Source organism: Centropristis striata, chromosome 20 (assembly GCF_030273125.1).
Source record: "Centropristis striata isolate RG_2023a ecotype Rhode Island chromosome 20, C.striata_1.0, whole genome shotgun sequence".
NCBI classification, from domain to species: Eukaryota; Metazoa; Chordata; class Actinopteri; order Perciformes; family Serranidae; genus Centropristis; species Centropristis striata.
The window spans coordinates 392407-411336 of record NC_081536.1 but is presented as its reverse complement, the minus strand read 5'-3'; the positions used below and the strand labels follow the sequence as shown (position 1 = coordinate 411336).

At 38.5% G+C, this 18930-nt stretch overlaps 1 protein-coding gene across 3 annotated transcripts in view; it reads right to left on the bottom strand.

The window, feature by feature from the left end:
- Positions 1–224: 224 nt before the first annotated feature.
- Positions 225–18930, bottom strand: part of ide (insulin-degrading enzyme) — a 56372-nt gene continuing 37666 nt past the window's right edge. For all 3 annotated transcript variants that reach the window (XM_059358882.1, XM_059358880.1, XM_059358881.1), the window contains 6 exons: positions 15907–16074; positions 12837–13109; positions 10373–10434; positions 7160–7232; positions 5292–5359; positions 225–2355 (listed from right to left, as the gene is read on the bottom strand). In XM_059358882.1, the coding sequence (XP_059214865.1) occupies positions 2260–2355; positions 5292–5359; positions 7160–7232; positions 10373–10434; positions 12837–13109; positions 15907–16074 (740 nt within the window). In that variant the 3' untranslated portion in view covers positions 225–2259. The remainder of the gene's footprint in view (positions 2356–5291; positions 5360–7159; positions 7233–10372; positions 10435–12836; positions 13110–15906; positions 16075–18930) is intronic.

Below are 18930 nucleotides of genomic sequence, written 5' to 3'. Positions count from 1 at the left end.
GAAAAGTCCCATATTATGGGATGTCAAAAAATTGATAAAAAAGTCAATGGTAAAATTTTAAAATGCATAAAAACAGTAGAAATGGCCCAATTGTCCTCTGTTGATACATATGGTACTATAGTTTGTTGAAATAGTGAAAAAACCCATTATAAGAAGTCCAAAAATGATCCCATCAAAGTCATCTTGATGTTTGATGGAGGGAAGTGCTGCAGTAAAACACACAATTGTTTCCATTCAGTAGTTTATTAATTAGAAACACACAGGAGACAATAAAAACAAACTGAAAGTCTTGGATCACCAGTCAATCAGCCTCTTAAATTGACATTCAGAAATCAAGAAAAGCTTCGGATTCGTCTAAATGTAAACCGATCACTAGGTACTTCACAAGGTAAACAGTGCATGGCCAAGCCTGATATGTAATGTTGCTAGTTTTATTCTGAACACTGCATGAAAACGGCTTCGTCACCATCCCCAGGTGCTGTCCAGCTACTTCCTGTGGGATCTAAAGTAATCTGCTGCTGCTGCTGCTCGTCTTTGGGTTTCCCACTGCTAAAAGGTCAACGTGCCTTTAACAAAAAGCCGATAAATCGCTCGTTACTTTAAAAACTGAAATGGTTTCGATCGGGTTGAGACGTAGCAAAATGCTGGAAAACATTGAAGAAGCTTTTGATGCAACAATCAGAAATCATTCTTAAAAACAGGCAGCGAGCGTCACGAGAAGCAAAGAGCGAGAGCAGGGATCTACGGAGGCCAAGGAGGGACAAATTAAATCAGATTTTTTTTCTTTTTTTTGGCTGTTTGAACAGACGGTTGGCAGCTTCACCAGCAGCGGTTTGGACACGCGGAGCTGGTTAGCACCTGAGAGACACTGACATCACTATCGGTCCTCTCCGCGGCTCGATCTGGATCAGAATCTGGATCAGGATCTGGATCTGCTGCAGCTACTCAGCAGAGCAGAGCCTCGTCTGCCTCTGTTTCCTGTCCACATCATTAAGTTTATTGCTTAGTGAGAGAAGTGCATATATTCAGTTTAAATAAATCCAGACGGAGTTTCTTTCCCCTTTCGTAGACATCAACATGAAATGTTTCTATCGAGAGAGAGAGAAGGCGATCTCTGCGTTTAAAAAAAGCCGGAGCACAGTCCAGCATTTAAGTAAGGGGGTCAGATCCTCCAGGACCAGGACCAGGACTCTGCCCCGGATCAGCTCAGTGCAGACACACAGACTAACAGACTAACAGACGCCTCGCTGGAAGGCACAAAACACAAAGATCTCCCTGGAGCTTAGAACAAAAAAAAAAAAAAAATACTGCTGCCATTATTTTATTTCTACAAAAATAACTTGGAGAGAAAAAACAACAACTTCTGTGAGGTGAACGAAGCACTGCTGCACTACTGACACACGGATAAAAGTGGTTTTTATTTTTAATCGATCACTAGTAAAATTGAATGTTAAAAAAACAGCATAGAGGTTCCCCTGAGGTGTCTGTAAAAATGCAATTAAATTAAAATTAAAAATTCTTTATGGGCATGGGCTCTCTTGATTAGCGAGTTCAAACAGCTCCTCAAAGGCTCCAACATTTTACCAGTTTAACAAGCAACGACACTTTAAAAACCAGCGAGGATTAAAAAAAAAAAAGGAAAAAAAAGCAGATATTCTTCAGAAATGCATCAATTTGAGTAAAATATTTTAAAGTGAGCGTCTTCTGTTGTCAGGAGAGTCGCCGTGGTGCCTTCAGGGTCCAACAATACCAGTCCAGGAAATTAAAAGAAACAAAGAAAACCTTCATGGAGCTACTTCATCACAATAAACCAGCGATCCGTTCTCAGAGCAGCACGACTGAATAAAATAAAACCTCCTACTGTGAAGCTTCTGCTTGTTTAAAGGGATCTGGCCCTCGTCTTTTCTTTTCTTTTCTTATTTTGAGGTGTTTTCTATTTCCTCTACCAGCCGACAGACTGATGTGTGAGTGTTGCGTCTCCTTTAACATGAGGAGTCTGTGAACTCTACCGTTACAGCTACGGCCACAACCGCCTAAACTTTGTGATTCCCCAAAAAAATACACGCACTTTCATTTTTTAAATCCCAAACTTCTGGTCTAAGTGGCTCCGGCTGCCACACGTGCACACACGCATTCACATGCACCCGCTCACACACACACACACAGAGACACACAGGCTCAGTCGATGGAGGTCGTCCTGACGGGAGGTGGAGGAGGAGGAGGAGGAGGAGGTGCTGCTGTGTGTCCACCGGTCCTCCCTCACAGTTTGGCAGCCATGAAGTTGATGTGTGGTTTGACCAGAGGGAACAGAGGGAGGCTCCTCTTGAACTCCGTCATGTCCTGAACCAGAGACGGCTGAAACACACAAAACACACAGCGGTCAATTAATCAGTGATTGATTAATGGTCAATAAGAATCTGGTCCATCATGTGGAATTATTAATCGATCTGTCTACTTTTTTAAATTTTAATAAAGAACATAAGAACCCAGACCTATTTATCCTGTGAAGGAAATTTGGTGTTTCCTGCATGGTGGGACATGAGGTAGGCGGCGACCTACTTGATATTCAAGACACAAGGCATTGTGGGAACTGACTCTGTGAACTTAACAATTCTAACACCATGAGAGAGGGGAACATGTAGACCAGTGGGCTCTGTCCTGATGTGATGCATAAGGCAGGAAGATAGGGCTGCATTGAGTCTTGCTGAAGAATCAATGCTGGGAACTACAGCAGACATAAGTCGTGCGGTGTACGGGACTTTGTTGTTCTGTAAAAGAGCCATTCGGGATTGTGCGGTGTATGGAACACGAATGTGCTAATAAAACCTGCTGAACAGAGTATTGAGTGCTTTGTGTTTGGCCAGCTCACCCATTAACTTAGTGCAGTTGCTAAAATTGCCACGACAATCCTTAACCCTTTATCAGGCAAAGAACTATATTTGGTAACTTCAGGTAAAAGTGGCAAATCTACAAGAAAAAAAGTCACAGATTTAAGAGATTTAAAGTGGCAAATCTGTGCAAAAAAAGTAGCAGATTTACGAGAAAAAAAGGGGGAAAAAAGCAACTTTTTTCTCCCAGATTCACCACTTTAAATCTCATAAATCTCAAAAAAAAATTCTCGTAGATTTGCCACTTTAATCTCCTAAACTTTTTTCTCAAAATATTATTTTCATATGTTTGTTGTTGTTGTTTTTTTACACATTCTAGCAGTATGTAATATCCTCCAATATTCTCTAGGGTTGAAATTTGGAATTTGCAAGTATTTCAGTGAGTGCTCTATTAAGGGTTAAAGTGGTGAATCTGGGAGAAAAAAGTTGCTTTTTTCACACTTTTTTCTCTTAAATCTACAACTTTTTTATTGTAGATTTGCCACTTTGATCTAGTAAATTTGCAACTTTTTTCTCAAAAAATGTCCTTGCTAGCATGAATTACTGAGTTTAATTTGATCCAAAACTTATTTAAACACAAAACAATATGAAGATTACTGTGAAAACTAACCTCGTGTCTCTTTGGGGGCTAAAACATAAAATGAACTCCTTGACATTATTTCTACAGTATCACCTCATTTGACAATCGGCAGGATCAAGTCTCTTTTTGACCTTTCAAAATAAAAGCATCCGTTATCAAAACAGGCTTTTGCATAGTATACATGCATATACATATATATCTTATTTTGCCCATGTATGCCTGTTTTTTTACATACTGGAGTATATATAAAAACATAGCGATGATCTATAACCTTCATCAGGTTTCCTCCCTGGAAACCTGTTAGACTGTTCTGCCTCGTCCTCTGAGGACAAAGCGCTCCTTAAGCTGCATTCGTTGCCGATAGCAGAAAGAGCTACATGCTCATTGTTTCCATGGTAACTAGTTAAGAAAACCTCCTCTGTTGGTACTCTCACTTGGCAATGTCAGTGTTTGAATCAGCAACAGCTGCTGCTGCTAATGTTCTCCTTCTAAAAATAAAAAAGTTTTATTGAAATAAAAAACAGAATTACTGCAGCAGAGAGGGACAATTTCCCACCTGAGCAGTTTAATAATGATTAATAATGATGTCCTCCTCAACCTGAAACAATGATCCAGTTCAAGGACTCACATTGTCTTTACTGGTCTAAAGTCAATCTGTTCCAATATTAGTATATATAATATTAATAATATGCCGAGTGTTGATCTAATGTGTGATGCACTTTAGCAGTTAGTAGTCAAATTCATTCATTCATTTTTCAAAAATGTTCAAGCTTTTCCAGTATCTTCACCTGTTGTAAACTGCATGTTTTAGATGAGTTCTTACAGACTAAAAGGGGAGATTTCACTGAACCAAACCAACAGAGATGGTGTTACACTTTTAGGAGGAACGCTCTTCATTTCAGATAGATACTCATTATTTTACATTAACACGTGATTATCTATAGTCTATAGATGGATATAGTCAGATTACAAGAGAAATACAGGAAGAATTTCAAGCATTTACAAGCACTTTATCCAAAATCCTTGAAGCACTTTTTAAACCTTGAAAATACAACTTTTAAATTCAAACATTTTCAAGAATCTCAAGCACCCGTACCAACCCTGAGTATATGGGATTTATTTAAAATAAAGACTTTGTAAGTGCTATTCACACATTAAAATTGTTGTATTGAAATATAAACTTTCTAAACCTTCATTAATGATATATATATTTTTAACACCAGCACTCTGAATATCTAACAAACTTATCCAAAGATAACAAGAATCTGGTTAAAGTGAATCTGTCCCATATCGTATCGTTCACGATTATACTGGTATATTTTTTCTGAGTAAAAAAAAATGCATATCATGATATTTCCTACTTCTTGACGCCGTGCCTACCGTCTGTATCAGTCTCGTGCCGTTCGTTAGCCGCGAGCTAACATTGGCTAACAATTAAAGTTGTTTAAATCACAAAAAACTACTATTACTTCCTGTCGCTAAACACATGCTGCTTTCAAAGTAAGAGCACAGAATTTACATGAAGGCTGTTATTTTTTATTTGCTAAGAGTCCAGAGTCATTTTTGTTGTATTTGGCAACTGTTGAGATTTACACTTCACACTACATTTTAGATTTTTGATTGATTTATGATTTGTTTACCATTTTTTATTTATTTATACAGACTAAAAAATCATATTTTTTTAATATATTTTTCAGTATTTTGTAATATCGTCAAAAATATCACAAAAATACCCTGAAATATCGTGATAATTCTTTAGGGCCATATCGCCCAGCCCTAATCTGTCAACACAAATAAAACCATAAATACAGGACATTGTGTACCTGTGGCAGGGAGGGGGCGGGGGCCAGGTTGACGTCGTTCTGAGCGGGAAACTCTCCAACGATTGGACCTGGAGGACAAACACAGAGACAAGTTGTAGTGGCAAAAATTGTTATAAGGAGGAAAGATCACTGAGTGGTTGGAGCATAAGTAAAAAACGTTTATTCCAATTGCAATTAGGAGAGAAAAAAGTCTGCACAGAGTGAATCTGCAGACAAAGGGAGCTAACAGTTTTTATAGAGTTACAATACATGTGTGTGTGTTGGGAAGGAGGCACAGTCTTACGACCTTGAGGACCTGAGATAGCAGAACAAGAAGAAGCAACTGTGACCTGTTATCTTACAGGATGAAAAGGGTGGATTGTGTTCACATGAAAATGATATAAAGTTATGTGAAAATGTTATAAAGTTATGTGAAAATGACATAAAGTTATGTGAAAATGACATAAAGTTATGTGAAAATGATATAAAGTTATGTGAAAATGACATAAAGTTATGTGAAAATGACATAAAGTTATGTGAAAATGATATAAAGTTATGTGAAAATGACAAAGTTATGTGAAAATGACAAAGTTATGTGAAAATGATATAAAGTTATGTGAAAATGACAAAGTTATGTGAAAATGACAAAGTTATGTGAAAATGATATAAAGTTATGTGAAAATGATATAAAGTTATGTGAAAATGATATAAAGTTATGTGAAAATGTTCATAAAGTTATGTGAAAATGACATCAAGTTATGTGAAAATGATATAAAGTTATGTGAAAATGACAAAGTTATGTGAAAATGACATAAAGTTATGTGAAAATGATATAAAGTTATGTGAAAATGTTTATAAAGTTATGTGAAAATGTTTATAAAGTTATGTGAAAATGATATAAAGTTATGTGAAAATGTTTATAAAGTTATGTGAAAATGTTCAGAAAGTTATGTGAAAATTATATAAAGTTATGTGAAAATGTTTATAAAGTTATGTGAAAATGTTCAGAAAGTTATGTGAAAATGATATAAAGTTATGTGAAAATGTTTATAAAGTTATGTGAAAATGTTCAGAAAGTTATGTGAAAATGTTTATAAAGTTATGTGAAAATGTTTATAAAGTTATGTGAAAATGTTTATAAAGTTATGTTCAGAAAGTTATGTGAAAATGTTTATAAAGTTATGTGAAAATGTTCAGAAAGTTACGTGAAAATGATATAAAGTTATGTGAAAATCTTTATAAAGTTATGTGAAAATGATATAAAGTTATGTGAAAATGATATAAAGTTATGTGAAAATGATATAAAGTTATGTGAAAATGTTTATAAAGTTATGTGAAAATGTTTATAAAGTTATGTGAAAATGTTTATAAAGTTATGTGAAAGTGTTCAGAAAGTTATGTGAAAATGTTCAGAAAGTTATGTGAAAATGTTTATAAAGTTATTTGAAAATGTTCAGAAAGTTATGTGAAAATGTTTATAAAGTTATGTGAAAATGTTTATAAAGTTATGTGAAAATGATATAAAGTTATGTGAAAATGATATAAAGTTATGTGAAAATGTTTATAAAGTTATGTGAAAATGTTCAGAAAGTTATGTGAAAATGATATAAAGTTATGTGAAAATGATATAAAGTTATGTGAAAATGATATAAAGTTATGTGAAAATGATACAAAGTTATGTGAAAATGATATAAAGTTATGTGAAAATGATATAAAGTTATGTGAAAATGTTTATAAAGTTATGTGAAAATGTTCAGAAAGTTATGTGAAAAGGCATACGCATGGCACTTTGTCATAACAACAGAGACTGAGACAGGTCAGCCTGACACCAGAGCAGCCCAGCAGGCTAAATGAAACCTGGTGACAGAGATGTGAGCACAGATACTCACAGGAGTCCATCTCTCTGGACAGGACGTGCACCGACACCTTGTGTCTCTTCGGGGCTTCCACTGTCAGACGATCCTACAGAGACACAGACAGAGACAGAGAGAGACAGGTGATGCACGTTGTCATGACAACCCAATCACCCGGCAACAACCAGCAGCATTATTACTGCATTTCTTTCATGATTTAAATAGCCACGTATAGGGCTGGGCGATATGTAGACCAAAAGTCATATCCTGATATATTTGGGCTGAATATCGATATATGACATACAGTAGTATTCAAAATAATAGCAGTCCAATGTGACTCACCAGATTAATCCAGGTTTTTAGTACATTTTTTATTCATTCATTTTCGTTCATTTTGTGTCTTTTTTTGGTCATTTTGATACTGCCTCCAGGTAATTTGAGGTTGAGACCCCTGGTCTAATTCCATATCACATTTATAAATATATCGATATATTGCCCAGCCACACCGTGTATAGTTTTGAGGGATCAAAAAACACATAATTCCATCAAAACAAAGTGACTCATGGCTGAGCTTCTGGCCTGGATGACGGTGTGTTTCTCAGCAGTGAGGCCCTGTGGAGGTCTGGCTCCACAGTCAGTCACTGTCTCTGAGGGAGGATTATTTATTATATTAGACTGAAGGTTTGACTCGTCTGCAGCCAGACAGCTCCACCACCCAAAAGAAGAAAAAAAAGAAAGTGCTCGTGCGATTGGAGCTGATATGACATTAGAAATGCATGAGGTTTATTCTGCATGGGCCCTGTAATGGTTTCTGCTGGGCCCAGATAATGCCAATTCTCTCAGCGTCTATGTGTCTTTGGCCCTTTATCCCCGCTGGAACAGGCTGGCTGTCATTACAGCAGCTGATATCTGCAGCCGAGTCACTGTCACCTCAGAGACATGAAGAGAAGACACACACACACACACACACACCACACACACACACACACACACACACAGATAGAGTAGGGTGTGGGTGTGGGTGTGTGTGTGTGTGTGTGTGTGTGTGTGTGTGTGTGTGTGTGTGCGCGCTGCTCTTTTGTCAGAAACGTGGCGGTTCTTAAACCAGATACCAATTATCTACAGATAAAATTAAATTGGAATTGTAAAAAAGATATATCTCATTATTGTTCGTGCATGAAGCCTGACTCAGCAGCTAGATTAGGGTTGTCACCAGACTATAATAAGATTTTAAACTTGATACAGATACTCAGGAAAATATACGATACTCGATACCATTTTAGATACCACCAGGATAAAAACAAAGACGCCTAACAAAGTCAGTTTTTTGTTCTAACGCAACATGTTAGTTTTCAGGCTCTCTGCAGGTTTCAACAAGTCAAATTTAAGACTTTTTAAGTCAATAATGAATACAATTTAAAACCCAATCCATATCCATACTGGCAAAAAAATATATAAAAGCAATATATTATTAGATTATTATTATTATTGATGCATTTATGTAAACAGTGTTTTAATTTTGAAAAGATAGGGCTAATTTGGACTACTAAATATGCTTTTATGTGGTTTAATTTGTGATTTATTCTATTCTCTTTACATTTTCTTTACGTTTTTTTTATGTTGAATCTCAACCTGCAAAGTAACTAAAGCTGTCAGCTAAATGTAGGAGTAGAAGTATAAAGTTACATGAAATGGAAATACTCAAATAAAGTACAAGTAGCTCAAAATTGTACTTAAGTACAGTACTTGAGTAAATGTACTTAGTTACTTTCCACTACTGAAGTGAACCCATGTGTACAGAACTGTCATTGGCCAAATATTGTGTTTTCTATTTTCAAACAGAAGTGAAGTGAAGACTTTAGAATGTCTGAAGCCCAAAAGCTACCAAATGACTGATCCAGTCTTCCTCTCCTCATTATGTGATTGTAACAGTAACATCTATCAGCTCCAACATGCATTACCAATGACCGATAGACCTCTGAAATGTTCAGTGTCGTAAAATGCAGGTTATTGTTGTAATTTATGTATCCGCCTCCCTAATACCACCTCGGTGGCTGTGGTTAAAGATTTAATGACAGCAAAGTAGCACAATTAAAGTCAAATGAGCGTCATAATTTAGGGCTGTTCCAATAAAAGCGGCGCTGCTGCACCCGGGGACTCGTAGCAGAAATATTAGCTCATTATTTTCATAGCAAATGATCAGCGAAAATTCTCAAAGCTCAGATTTGTTTGGTGTTTATGGTTTTAACTTCCAATCATTGCAACATTTGAGGATTATAAGATCTGACCTGGTTGTTTCATAGGGAGACATTAAGTAAACTGGTTCTCAGCTCCATCATCTCTAGAGAGGAGAGCTGGATCATTACAGCATTACATCATTACATCATTACATCATCACAGCAGGTAGAGTTCAGGGCATTTAGGGGGAAAGGCACATTATTTTACAGAAAATTAAAAATGTAATGCACGGGTCTCAAACTTGCGGCCCGCGGGCCAATTGTGGCCCTCGTGAGGATATTTTGTGGCCCCCACCTTGATATGAAAGTTTAATGTGAGTTTTATATGAATGGTACTTTACCGTGTTGTGTGTGGAAGGTCCCTTTAATTACTTTTTTTTTGTAATTTTGTGTCTTTTTTGGTCATTTTGTGTTTTTTTATTTATTATTTTGTCTTTTGTGGGTCATTTTGTTTCTTTTTTTTAAGTAATTTAGTTTTATTTCTGTCATTTTGTGTCTTTTTTGGTCATTTTGTGTCTTTTTTAAAGTCATTTTGTGTCTTTTTTAGTAATTTTTCTATCTTTTGGTCATTTTGTTTCTTTTTTTAAGTAATTTAGTTTTCTTTCTGTCATTTTGGGTATTTTTTGGGTCATTTTGTGTCTTTTTTGGCCTTTTTTGTGTCTTTTCTTAATAATTTTCTGTCTTTTTTAAATAATTATGTCTTAATAATTGTGTCTTTTAATAATTCTGTGTCTTTTTTTTTGTAATTTTGTGTCTTTTTTGGTGATTGTGTCTTTTTTTGTAATTTTGTGTCTTTTTTTGGTCATTTTGATACTGCCTCCAGCAGCCCCCAGGTAATCTGAGTTTGAGATCTCTGATATAATGTATTACATGTTTTTAATGTTGGCCTTGAAGCCAATAATGGTTTAAAGCACACAGTTTAACTCAGGGGACAGAGACAGAGATTCGTCTGTCATGTAGTCAAGGGAAGAGACAGGATATGTAACGTATGATGTAAAGTTTTACTACTTACTCTGTAGAATTGCATCACGTTTTCTTTCGTCAACGTCTTCAGATAGGCCACTTCAGTGTTATCTGCAACAAACAGAGAAACAGTCAGAGAGGTTTATAAAAGAAGCTTTGACACTAGTGATCCATCAGAGGGAAAGTTAGTCAGCTTTTCTTTTTTTACTGCTGCATAATAACAAGACTTTTTAAAGACCATTATGAATATAATTTAAGACCCATTTCACATCCATACTGGCAAAAAAAGTACAAAAGACACGAAGGAAATCTGCCTGGAATTACTAGCAAACTATATGAATTTATTCACAGCTCAAATTGTGACCGGGCTGCACAGGTAACAATAATAACAACAATAATAATAATAATAATAATAATAATAATAATTTAAAATTATATTAAATTATTATTATAATTATATAGATTTGTCGCTAGTCGCTTTTTTGAAAAAGAGTCAAAAAATACACAAAATTACTAAAAAAGACACAAAATTACCAAAAAAAAACAAGACACAAAATTATTAGAAAAAGACACAAAATGACCACAAAAAAAAAAGATACAAAATGACCAAAAAAGACACAAAATGACAGAAAAAAAACTAAATTACTTAAAGAAGACACAAAATTACTAAAAAATATATATATAAAAAAGACACAAAATTACATTAAAAAAGACACAAAATTATTAGAAAAAGACACAAAATGACCACAAAAAAAAAGATACAAAATGACAAAAAAGAGACACAAAATCACATTCCATAACATTTCCACTTCTTCCGGTAACACCAACACGGCAGATAATAAACGGTCCGGTAGCAGCTGCCTTTCATATAAAACTCACACTAAACTTTCATATCAAGGTGAGGGCCACAAAATATCGTCACGAGGGCCACAATTAGCCCGCGGGCCGCGAGTTTGAGACCCCTGCCCTAATGGAAATGCGCCTACTGTCCACAGCTGAGAACAGTTTGATGGCAAACTAAAGCGTTGTGGTGAAACAGAATCAAAGCGTGTTAAATAAGCATTATTTTCTGATTGAAAGAAAAGAAAACAGTGACCCAACAGAGTGTTGGCTCCATAGACTGTATATAAATAATGTCATGTAACAGTTGGTAGAAATGGAAGAACTTTTATTTTGAAGAGGTGACTTTTATTTTGGTGACTCTCCGGTCTCCTTACAGTTAGAGGAGTCCTGTTTTGTTATCCGGTAGAGCAACAATCCTCATCCATCTTTATTCTTGTGGCATTGCCAGTGAGTATGTTTATTTGTATTTGTATATTTGTTTAGGAGGATTTAACATGTTTTAAGGTATATTTGACTCATGCAAATGGTTAATATTGTCTGTATTATTTGTTTATTTTCAGTTTTACCTTTTCTTCATTAAAATCCTGCCAAGTACTTCAAACAGCCTGATCATTGGAGGAGATTTTTGGAGAAATGAGTTTAGCTTCCTGTTTCATAACTCTGATGAGAACAATATAAATAATGTTGGCTGTGACGGCGTGGCGTGTTGGTTTGTGTTTGGGTGGCCTTGGCGTGCGGCGTGCAGCCCTCCTCTCTTCTTCTACTGCTAGTATCAGTAATCAGCAGCGCTCCCCTGGCAGCCTCTCATGCTGCCATCACTCAGGGCTTTAGGCAGATTACTAGTGAATCAGGCCCATTACGATCCATTATGGCGCTCTGGAGAGTGCTGCAGGAGAGAGGTGTGCTCCGGCTAAAGATTATTTTCTCTAATCGATCCTGTTTCTGCAGCTCTAAGCAACTTCCTGCTCACCTCCGGGACCCACAGAAATACTGAGAACTCTCCACAACTTGTGTTCCACTTTCTATGTAACACGAGCTCTTTATACGCTAAGAGCTGCTGGATCAGAGGGAGTTTTTAAAGATATTTCACTTACACTTAAAAAGGTGCTGTAACTGCCAGCTGAAGCAGTTTTTAACAGACAATAAATAAATGTAATAACTTCATAATAATACATAAGTTAGTAATGAATATGTGAATACATTCAAGGAAATAAATAAATAGTTAAGTTCATATTTGTAGAATTAATATTAGATCTTCTTTTTAACTTCTTAAGTGTCCTTGTTCTCTGTGTTTTTTTTTCTATTGTTTTTATTTATTCTACCTCAGTATTTTATTCTATTGTAGATAGATAGATAGATATACTTTATTTATCCCAAGCTGGGAAATTACAGTTTACAGTTTTCTTCTAATTATTATTATGGCTTACATTTAATGAAGACCTATAATTCCGTGTCTCAAAAAATGTAACATTACAAAAGACACATTTTAAAAAGTATGTTTAATATGTAAATGTTGGCCTCTGAAAGTATGTCATCTATATGACTCAATACTTGGTTGGAGCTGTTTGACCTGAACTACTGGAAATGGACTTTTCCATCATATTCTAATGTATTGAGATGCTCCTGTATCTGGTCTTATTAAGTCATCAGTGAGGTGAAAAAGTTCTCACCTCTGTCAAAGTTATACTGCTGAGAGATGATCTCCCCCCAGTACTTGGCGCACTCAGCAGACAGCTTCTTGGGCTTGTCCAGGCGGCGGATGGCCAGAGCCTGGATGTGTTTCTGGAAGGCTTCCTCGTTCATCTCCTCCAGAGCCTTCTCCATGGTGCAGAGGAACGCCTCCACACGGCTCTCCAGGTAGTGGGGCGCCTTCTCCGACTGGATGATGAAGCGCAGGCCCTGCACGCCGTTGGCCCGCCGAGGCCCGCTGAACACGATGTAGCCTGGAGGAGGAGGAGGAGGAGGAGGAGGAGGAGGAGGAGGAGGAGGAGGAGGAGGAGGAGGAGGAGACATGCAGGAGTCAGAGGAGGACAGGCTGGCTCTGAGATATGCAGAATAACTTCTCATAAGGCCTTTTTAAAATCAGCCCAGTTTATGTTTACACAGGGAACTGAAGCCATAATCTATGGCCTCTTCAAACCACCAGACTCAATGACTAAAGGAGTCATTTTACATTGTTGTGCTGTGGGAACCTTCCCTAAGGGATTAATAAAGTTGCTATCCATCCATCTATCAATCCATGCATCCATCCATCTATTTTATTTATTTATTTTATTTATTTATTGGTTTTGTTTGACAGGGACCATGCATAGAATAGCTTCTATACCAGGGTTAGCTAAATAGCTAATTTTCACCTGTAGTCCCTGGGCAGGATGTTCAAGCACAGTAAAAACATCCATGCATCCATCTAGCCATATATGCATCCATCCATCCATCCATCCATGCATCCATCCATCCATCTATTCATCCATCCATCATCCATCCATCCATGCATCTATTCATCCAGCCATCCATGCATCCATCCATAATCCATCTAGCCATATATGCATCCATGCATCCATCCATCCATGCATCCATCCATCTATGCATCCATCCATCCATAATCCATCTAGCCATATATGCATCCATCCATCCATCTATGCATCCATCCATCTATTCATCTATCCATCCATCCATCCATCCATCCATCCATCCATCCATCCATGCATGCATGCATCCATCCATCCATCTATACATCCATCCATGCATCCATCCATCTATACATCGATCCATGCATCCATCCATGCATCCATCCATCTACCCATGCATCCATCCATCCATGCATCCATCCATCCATCCATTCATGCATCCATCCATGCATCCATCCATCTACCCATGCATCCATCCATCCATCCATCCATCTACCCATGCATCCATCCATCCATCCATCCATCCATCCATCCATGCATCCATCCATCCATCCATCCTTCTATGCATCCATCCAGTCTGTTTGCATCATTGAGTCTGGTGTCTTTGAAGAGATAATGGAGGGATATAATGGTGTCGGGGCTATCTGAAGGAAAGGTAAAGCTGTGAAAATATTCTGAATTTGATGAACACTTGATACAACTGATATATATTTAGGTGTCTTAAATACATTTTGCTGCTGCCCCTTTCAACAGGACAACTCCTGTGCCAGTAATCCTGCTTCTCCAACCTGTCCATCCATTGCAGGTTATACATTGAAGTATCTCATTCAGCCCCCCAAAAATATCAACTATTCCTTTCAGTCTCTTAAGTGGATTCAAAACATTAAACAGTAAAGAATTAGTGAAGAGCTTTTTGTCTTGGTTTAATTCCCTTCATTAACTCTGCATTTATCTTCATATTAACATTAGGTCTGACACTGATTACAGTTCTACTTCAGTCCATTCATTAGTTAAACTAAGCATCATCATGGTTCACAGCACTTGAGAAACTGAATTTGAACAGTTTTTAATCTTTATATAGAGCAGAATATAATTACTGTAACTGCATAAATCTCAAAAATATTCACAACCTTGCAGCAACATTTAACACATCTTCCAGTTTAGTTTTTCTTGTCTTTAAACACTTTTAATTGCTGTAAAAGGTTGGCATGTTCTACACCAGGGATTCCCAACTGGGGGGCACCAAAGATCCATGGGGGATCACGAAGCCCTCTTGATATTAAGGGGTGTAATAAATCTAATGTGTTAAATATAGATGAGTCAGCACTTAATTAGTGGGACAAAAACAACTAAATAAGGGCTACATTAAATGTTTATTCATTTATTTAAATAAAAAAATCACTATAGAAAAGTTTGAAAATAAAGGCTATATCGCGAGAATAAGGACATGTAACATCCCTCCTGCAGTATACACAGGTAACCTCACCTTGCGGTAACCTCACCTTGCGGTAACCTCACCTTGCGGTAACCTCCCCTAGCGGTAACCTCACCTAGCGGTAACCTCACCTAGAGGTAACCTCACCCAGCGGTAACCTCACCTAGAGGTAACCTCCCCTAGAGGTAACCTCACCTAGAGGTAACCTCCCCTAGCGGTAACCTCCCCTAGCGGTAACCTCGCCTAGCGATAACCTCGCCGAGCGGTAACCTCGCCTAGAGGTAACCTCACCAAGCGGTAACCTCACCAAGCGATAACCTCACCTAGCGATAACCTCACCTAGCGATAACCTCACCTAGCGATAACCTCACCGAGCGGTAACCTCACCGAGCGGTAACCTCACCTAGAGGTAACCTCACCGAGCGGTAACCTCACCGAGCGGTAGCCTCACCTAGCGGTAGCCTCACCTAGCGGTAGCCTCACCTGGCTGTAACCGCACCTAGCGGTAGCCTCACCTGGCTGTAACCGCACCTAGCGGTAACCGCACCTAGCGGTAACCTCACCTAGCGGTAGCCTCACCTAGCGGTAGCCTCACCTGGCGGTAGCCTCACCTGGCGGTAGCCTAACCTAGCGGTAGCCTCACCTAGCGGTAGCCTCACCTAGCGGTAGCCTCACCTAGCGGTAGCCTCACCTGGCTGTAACCGCACCTAGCGGTAGCCTCACCTAGCGGTAGCCTCACCTAGCGGTAGCCTCACCTAGCGGTAGCCTCACCTAGCGGTAGCCTCACCTAGCGGTAGCCTCACCTGGCTGTAACCGCACCTAGCGGTAGCCTCACCTAATGTGGGTCCCTCAGAAAAAGGTTGGGAACCAGTGTTCTACACCATCTCCTGGACTCACCCAGCTGTTCTTTGGTTCTCAGCGTGTTGAAGCAGGGCTCGGAGATGATCTGGCAGAAGAGCTCCAGCAGCATGTTGTCCTGGGTGCTCTGCATGTCCGTCTGGTAGTAAATCTCGATGCCGCAGTTGTTGTGCACCTCGTTCCTCTGCTGGTAAACATACCAGCCGCCTGAAACAAACAGGATAGTTTTTATCAGCACTGTAATCACATGAAGGCATCACATTCACTTGGAGATGCATCACTGACAGTCTGATAGAGAAATCTAACTTATATTTCAGCTGAAGATTAAGGGAAGTTAGAGCACTGAAGGCGCAGACATATCTGTTTTAGATGTGCTGAAAAAAAATCGATACAGCATAGCATTGTGATATTTTGCGTGGAAATCCCATTATATTGTATCGCAATACTCACCATATCACAAAATGCTTAAAATCGCAATAATATCGTATCGGGACTCAAGTATTGGGATAAAATCGTAGCGTGGGGCCTCTGATGATACACACCTCTAATATTTTATATACATCTGACACTAAAAGTAAAGAAAATATGGACAAATTTGTTTTTTTTGTTTCCAAAATAATGAAAAATCCTTTCTGTCTCAGATTATAGATAATGGAACAGGTGATGGAAGACAGAATATGATAAGCATTTGAATATATTTTTCTGAAGTGAAAGCATTTTAAAATGCATGTGCAACTCTGTTAAATAAAAGTCTGTTGGTCCAGTCAGATATTGTGTCATTGTAGTTTCCTTAAAATCTCGTCTCGTTCTCGTAAACCCAATATCTCGTCTCGTGAGCTGAGTATCGTCACACCTCTAGTATCAACTAGTGTCCATGGTTCCAATCAAGAAGTCTTGTTAAGTATGGAGGTACTTTTCCAGTAATGGCCTTCAAGATAAACAGGTACCAATGTTTCTTTCTCCTGTTTAAGAGAAGCCCAGCCCACTTTATCATATCAGATACAGTGATGAGTGTTGTAGCCAGATGTGCAGTTATGCTGAAGCACTTTGCTGAAGACTGGAGAATAAAAGAGGAAGGTTCAGACAGAGGACAGAGGTGACGCTCTCCAGAAAGTAGAGACAGACGTTCTCCTCCTCTTCACCTTCATCTGTACTTTACATTTTATTTGGAGCAGAACATGGAGAGGAGCCATGCATTTCTGCATATGGAAAACTGGTTTTCTTTCACGCTCAGCTTCAGTTTGTGTGAGTCCATTGTGATCAAGCTGACTGTGATGGAGGAGTGGAGGAGTGGAGGAGTGGAGGAGTGGAGGTCTGGTGATGCTGACGGAGCGGTTTGTCTTCACGTCCTCAACATCTCCCCTGGCATTCTCCTCAGCAGGTCAAAAGTTTACTTAACAACAGTAAACAGTAAAACATTCTGGGCAGATTGGCACTTTGATTAACCGAAGCACTAATGTGAAGTGTGGACATGTCAGGCTGCTGTGTCACTGAGAGTTTTCTGGAGAAATCAGAAATGAAGCTCAAAGGACGAATCCCAAAGCTGCAGCCATCGTGACCTTGGCAGAACCTGACTGGTCCTTATTCAGAGCTCTGCAGGTTTCAACAAGTCAAACTGAATATAATTTAACCCTCTGGAGTCTCCAAAAGCACCAACTGCGTGTGTGACACGAAATAATGCGCGTACAGATGTGTTTTCGCTCGCGCGATTTTTGTCAGTGTTCTAACCCCATACAACTGTGCACCAGCACCAACCCACAGGTACTCTAATAGTCACCATGTTGCAAAATGCTTAAAAATGCAATAATATCATATCGTGACTCAAGTATCGGGATAAAATGGTATAATGGGGCCTCTTTCTTTCAGAATCGCCCAGAGGTTTTACAGGCAGTTTTTCCAGGCGTTTTAGGCCTAAATGGGTTAAAAGATGTTTTTGTTAAAAAAGATCCAGATGGCTATTAATTATTTTTTTTTGCTGTTTGAACAGTGACTTCTGTGTAGTGTCACACTCCTTTAGTTGTAGATTTTGTCATCTTCAGACCTTGACTGAGATCACGTGGCTCTTTAATAAAGATTCATGTGTAACTGGACAGATTTCAGCTGTGGGAGTAATGACAGGTTACAGGAGAGTCTGTCAGCCGGTACATCATTTCATAATCCAGCTCTGAGTTTACATCCTTTGTCCTCCTGCTGCTCTGCTCTGTGTCTGGAGCCGATCCTGGAAAATCCCTGTGAGACTCAGGAAGTCTGCAGGTGGCTCTGCTTCCCCTCCACATCACTCCTCTTCCTCATGTCATCACAGAGGCAGCTCAGGTGCTCCGCTTGGCGTGTGTGTGTGTGTGTGTGTTTATGTTTGAGCGGAGGGGAAGGTGTGTGTGTGTGTGTGTGTGTACGCGTTCTGCCCGGTGACGGACATTTCCAGTCAGTGACTGAAACGTTCCTCTGACGGAAATGAGAGACGTTGAATTTAATCGAGTCTTCACAGACGCAAGACAGCGTCACCGATGACGGGCTAGACTCTCTGTGTGGTCGCCGTGGAGACAGACATGACTGGCAATGATGATTAACAGGGCTAAACAGTGTGTGTGTGTGTGTGTGTGTTATTGTACTTCCTACATTGTGAGGACCGGAACACGTTTCTAACCAACAGAGTGAGGACATTTTGGCCGGTCCTCATTTCTTTAAAGGCTTTTTTGAGATTTCAGACTTTGTTTTAAGGGTTAAAGGTTACATGATGATGATAATTAATTGAAACTGTATTGTGTGGTTACAAAACTAACTACAATTATAGTGAAAATGTCCTTTGTTTTCGTGGATGGATCAGACAAAGGAAATAAAGGCAAAATTTACTGTGACCTCTTTTAAGCTCCCACCCAACAAATACCCCATTACAAAAAAACTAAAACTAATAAAAACTAAAGTAAAACTAAAGCATTAAGAAAAAAAAATACTAAACTAAAACTAGTTAACTGACTCTAAAAACTCAGTAAAACTAACTGGATTTGAAAACAAAAATTCACAACTGAATTAAAACTAAAACTAATGAAAAATTCAAAACTATTA